Source organism: Hordeum vulgare, chromosome 7H (assembly GCF_904849725.1).
Source record: "Hordeum vulgare subsp. vulgare chromosome 7H, MorexV3_pseudomolecules_assembly, whole genome shotgun sequence".
Classification (NCBI taxonomy): Eukaryota; Viridiplantae; Streptophyta; class Magnoliopsida; order Poales; family Poaceae; genus Hordeum; species Hordeum vulgare.
Window position 1 is genome coordinate 29,295,559 of NC_058524.1, and position 4,524 is coordinate 29,300,082.

Consider the following 4,524-nt stretch of genomic DNA (forward strand, 5'->3'; position numbering starts at 1 on the left):
CCTGGCCCGTCACTCTATATATTTATAACCTTCCTCCATGGTTGTGCATGAAGCGGAAGTTCATTATGATGCCAGTGCTCTTCTAAGGCCTCAAGCAACCCGGCAATGACATTGATGTGTACCTAAGGCCATTAGTGGAAGAACGTTTACAGCTGTGGGACATCAAAGGTGTATGTGTGTGGGATAAGCACAAACAACAAGAATTTGATCTACGAGCGTTGTTGTTTGTAACCATCAATGATTGGCCTGCTCTTAGTAACCTTTCTACACAATATGTTCCCCTTCGAGAGGTTCATGGGGGTCTTAATGAAATATGTTCACAACCGTGCTAGGCCAGAAGGAAGCATCTCCAAGGGCCATGAAACACAGGAGGTCAGTGAGTTTTGTGTTAACTTTATTCCTGATCTTAAGCCGATTGGTCTTCCTGAATCGCGGCATGAGGGCAGACTGGGTGGAAAATGCACGCTAGGGAAGGATTCAGTTATATGTAGGGACGGGCATTCTTGAGCGCAAGCACACTATACAGTTAACACATGGATATTGTACGCTCTGTACATGGATATTGTACGCTCCAAGAACCCTGAGTAGTGTGATCCCTGGATCAAACGTACACACATGGCATCATTTGGCGGTTGGTTGCAAACACGTCTCGTGCTTGACCCTTAAGTTGGACATGACATGTACTTGTTGGCCAAGTCACCATCTTCGACTATATTAAATTTCAAAGAATACGAGATAAATGGGAATACATTTTACATGATCCTCCAAGATAAAAAGAGCACCAACGAAAATAGTGGTGTCCACTTTGATGCAGCAAATACCAACAATAGGCCAAAGGACACATATTATGGTTACATAGAGGAGATATGGGAACTTGACTATGAAAACAATTCGAACATCCCTTTGTTTCGATGCAAATGGGTCAATCTGAAAGAAGCTGGGGTAAAGGAAGACCCGCGGTACGGAATGACAACAGTGGATCTCAATAATGTTGGCTACACAGATGAACCATTTGTCATAGCCAATGATATGGCGCAGGTTTTCTATATGAATGACATGTCTACCAAGCCGAGAAAAAAATAAGGAAGCGAACACATCATACGATGAGCCAAAGCGCCACATAGTTTTTTCACGAAATATCGTCGGAGTGGAGGGCAAGACAGGCATGTCACAATATTATGAAAAATTTCACGAAATTCCTCCCTTCAGAATGAAGACTGACCCAGGGCGATAGGAATGGTAGCTCCTCCTCGTCTCTGGAGCTACCGTCGGAGTGGTTGCAGGTGCTGGACATGCATGCTTGCTGGCGCTACAGATTGGACGAACTAGGGAAGAGGCGAAGTCGGCGAGCGAAGCGGGGTGGAGCGAAATGCACTAGGGTTTACTCCGGAGGGGCATTTTGTGGGTTTAGTCTGGCGCAACAGCGGGCCGGGCTGACGTGTCGGACGCTACCGGGCCGCCTCATATGCGTCCTATATTTCGGCTGGAGATGAGGGGTGTTTGTCAGTTCGGGCGTTTGTCAGCGGTTTAAGAGCTTCAGTTGGATTGTTTTTTGTGATCGATCAGTGATCGGACGGCCTGCCTGAATATTTGAGACGGATATGAAGGATCCGATTGTATATGCTCTAAGATCCACATTTTTGTTTCATGTCATGCTGCTCATTTTCTATGGAGTTTCGTCCATAAGACTCTGGGCAGAGAGTGTCCAGTGTCTTGGACCGTTCTTGGAGGGCCATGCCAACCATATCCGTAGGAGAGATACCTCTTTTGGTTAGTGTTCAATGGTGATGACCTAAACCTTGTGAACGACACGTAACATGATAGTGATCAAACCGGGCGAGTCTTTTACGCCATGTCGGTGACTATTTAATTTTATAGCTACTAGTACAAATGCCCGTGCGTTGCAACGGGCAGAACCTACCCCAGTGCCATCACACACCATTTATTATATCCAGTTCTGAACTTACAGAGAAAGGTTGCAGCTAATTTGTCATTTAAGCTAATCTTAAAGGACAGAGATCCGAGGTGAAGATTCAGAAAAATTGAGCAAAAATTTGTCCAACGTAATAGAAAGTCTGCAGTAAAAATTTGTCATTCGAGCTATGCTTAATATTACTTAATAGGAACATGGATCCCCTTTCATCCTAATATTACTTAATAGGAGCAAAAAATAAGGTGCTTCCATGATGATCCTCTAAAAAATAGAGGCGTAAAATAAATGTATGTTACTGCAAAATATTCATTTTCTACAAACAAACTATTTCATCATTGTTGTTTACAAACATTGACAATTAAATCCAACAATGCACGTACCTTGAGTTGACTTTCCAAAATAGTTTCTTTAAATTCCATCTCTGTGAGGGTTTGCTCAGCATCATTATCATACTCTGGGTCAAACTCGTGTCCCTTTGCATTATATATTTCTATCTAATCAATTTAGTTAAAGAAGGCCCTTTATCTGGCACATGTAAATTGAACGGATCAATTTATAATATAGGGATATTGTAGGAATCTAAGGAAATACAAAGGTGAGGCTTATATTTAGTTAGTCAAGAAACCACTTCTAAGTCTATCTTTGGTATACTTTGTCGATAGTACGAATATCTAAATGAGGTCTTCAAGCATAAATGTTTTGGGCACCTCAAATGTTTTAGTAATAACCATGATATAAAGCCAATGTCGCACCATTTAAAAAGCATGACAATAATTGTATAGGTCCAATAACCCAACCCAGATTTTTAGGCCACAGGCCAATGTCCTTTGGGCGAACATCGAAATGCGCCCAGTTATCAGCTCCACATCTTATGGGAGAAAATTGTGTCCATGGTATAGCTTTTGGCTCTCCTGCACCAGAAGTAAATAAAACAGATCAAAATCACACATGAAGTTATAAACATAGGGAACTGGTGCAACGAGAGATAAAAGAAATTGCATCAGAAACTCAGTGTAGTCAAGGCCTGTTGTTGCTGATGAAAAAGGTATGTTAATTAGGGTGTCTAGAAATTGATAGACATTTAGCTGACATGTAGGTCACATCACAAAATCACCTCTGCTTTTGCAATCTGGGTATTTCATCAAAAGAAAGAATCTGAACCACAATCAGTTATCTCTGTGTAACATGAAGGATGTAATTTGTTGCATACCTTCCAGCAGCACGAGAAAGAAAATCTTTCCAGGACATATCACCATTACCTAGTGCAACTCCAAGACAGTCTCCAGTTGCAAGAATTACAATAGCTTTAGATGAAGTCCCTTCCATGAGACGGCAGAAGAACACAACTTGATTGATCTAGATAAGTGTTAAGAATTGTTCTGTGATAATTCAGTAAGTCCATGCAAAAAAGTATAAATGAAATATAGATTGTTAAAACAATGCAAAATTATTATTTTCGCAAGATGTAATCCTACAAAACATATATATTATTTTCTTGTAAGAGTTGAGCAAATTAAGTTACTGAAACACATATATTGACTTACTAACTAAATAATTTGATCAATCATATACCTGTAAGTGGGAATTTATGTGATATCTCAGCAAATCTCTCCCTAATAAATACTTGTACATGAGCTCTTCTCCACACCAAGGTAGCTCGGCTTGGTGCCCCTGGAGCAGCCAAGAGAGCAAGAGAAATAAACAAATGTAGTTGTTAGTCAGATTCAGACCAGAGCAGAACAAGAAATTCACTTAACTGTTGACTGCATTCCCTCCCATCTTCAGAGGGAGCTCAGATTTTGATTTTTATACCTGAAGTGGAAGATGGCGGCGAGCGTGGCGAGCTCGCTGCTCCTGAGCACCAGGTCCCTGAATTCCTTCCCCGGATTGGAAGGAGACATGGCTGGCCAGCGGGCAGAGATGCGGCGGCGGCGGCCAGCGGGCAGAGATGCGGCGGCCAGCGTGCAGAGACACCTCCGTCAGCACCGCGGGAGCGCTCGGCGCGTGCTGCACCAGCCGAGCCGGCGCCGGCACCGGGGCGCGCTCCAGCATCCTCACCTCGACCGTGACCGCCTTCTTGGTCGCCACCTTCGCCCTGGCCGCCTTCTCCGCCTCGTTGCCCGTCTTGCTCGCCGGCTTCCTCGCGGCCGGCAGCTGCAGCTGCTGTCAGAACTTGTGGATGAAGTCGTCCGCCCTCTCGTCCACGCACGCGGCCTCCGGCCGCCCCACGTCCGGCCGCCTCGCCTCCGTCAGCACCACGGGAGCCCTCGGCGCGTGCTGCACCAGCCGAGCCGGCGCCGGCACCGGGGTGCGCTCCAGCCTCCTCACCTCGGCCGTGACCACCGAAACCTTATCTTAACAGAAGGATCTCGGGTGGAATACTTCAAAACATGAGGTTCTTTTTGTAAGAACGAAACGTTTCCTGGTTAGTCACTTAAAAAGGGACGGCGGGTTAATTACTTGAAAAGACAGGGACTTTTTTGCAAAATATCCACGACGTACGGCAGAAGCAGTAGCTGCTTTATTATTAGGGGAGATTTTACACCTCTAGCACACGCTTTCTAGACAACAGGAAAAGGATCGGTTAGGGG

At 44.6% G+C, this 4,524-nt stretch overlaps 1 protein-coding gene across 6 annotated transcripts; it reads right to left on the reverse strand.

The window, feature by feature from the left end:
• Window positions 1-1,862: 1,862 nt before the first annotated feature.
• Window positions 1,863-4,281, reverse strand: LOC123412866. 6 transcript variants are annotated; one of them, XM_045105817.1, is made up of 5 exons: window positions 3,746-4,277; window positions 3,506-3,604; window positions 3,193-3,289; window positions 2,686-2,844; window positions 1,863-2,458 (listed from the first exon to the last, which is right to left on the reverse strand). In XM_045105817.1, the coding sequence occupies exons 1-5, from the start codon at window positions 3,983-3,985 to the stop codon at window positions 2,424-2,426; spliced, it is 630 nt and encodes a 209-aa protein (XP_044961752.1). In that variant the 5' UTR covers window positions 3,986-4,277; the 3' UTR covers window positions 1,863-2,423. The 6 variants fall into 6 exon arrangements, with proteins under 6 accessions (XP_044961752.1, XP_044961754.1, XP_044961756.1 ...); XM_045105819.1 differs by lacking the exon at window positions 1,863-2,458 and having other exon boundaries at window positions 2,647-2,844; window positions 3,144-3,289; window positions 3,746-4,273; XM_045105821.1 differs by lacking the exon at window positions 1,863-2,458 and having other exon boundaries at window positions 2,751-3,062; window positions 3,746-4,281.
• Window positions 4,282-4,524: the final 243 nt, after the last annotated feature.

Excerpts from the sequence above, each read along its gene's own strand:
- LOC123412866 (XM_045105817.1), bottom strand. The coding sequence starts at position 3,985 with ATGCTGGAGCGCGCCCCGGTGCCGGCGCCGGCTCGGCTGGTGCAGCAC. Across the intron at positions 3,605-3,745 it reads GCCGCCATCTTCCACTTCAG|GGGCACCAAGCCGAGCTACC; the intron begins GTATAAAAATCA and ends TGGCTGCTCCAG. Across the intron at positions 2,845-3,192 it reads CTGTCTTGGAGTTGCACTAG|GAGAGCCAAAAGCTATACCA; the intron begins GTAATGGTGATA and ends CTTCTGGTGCAG.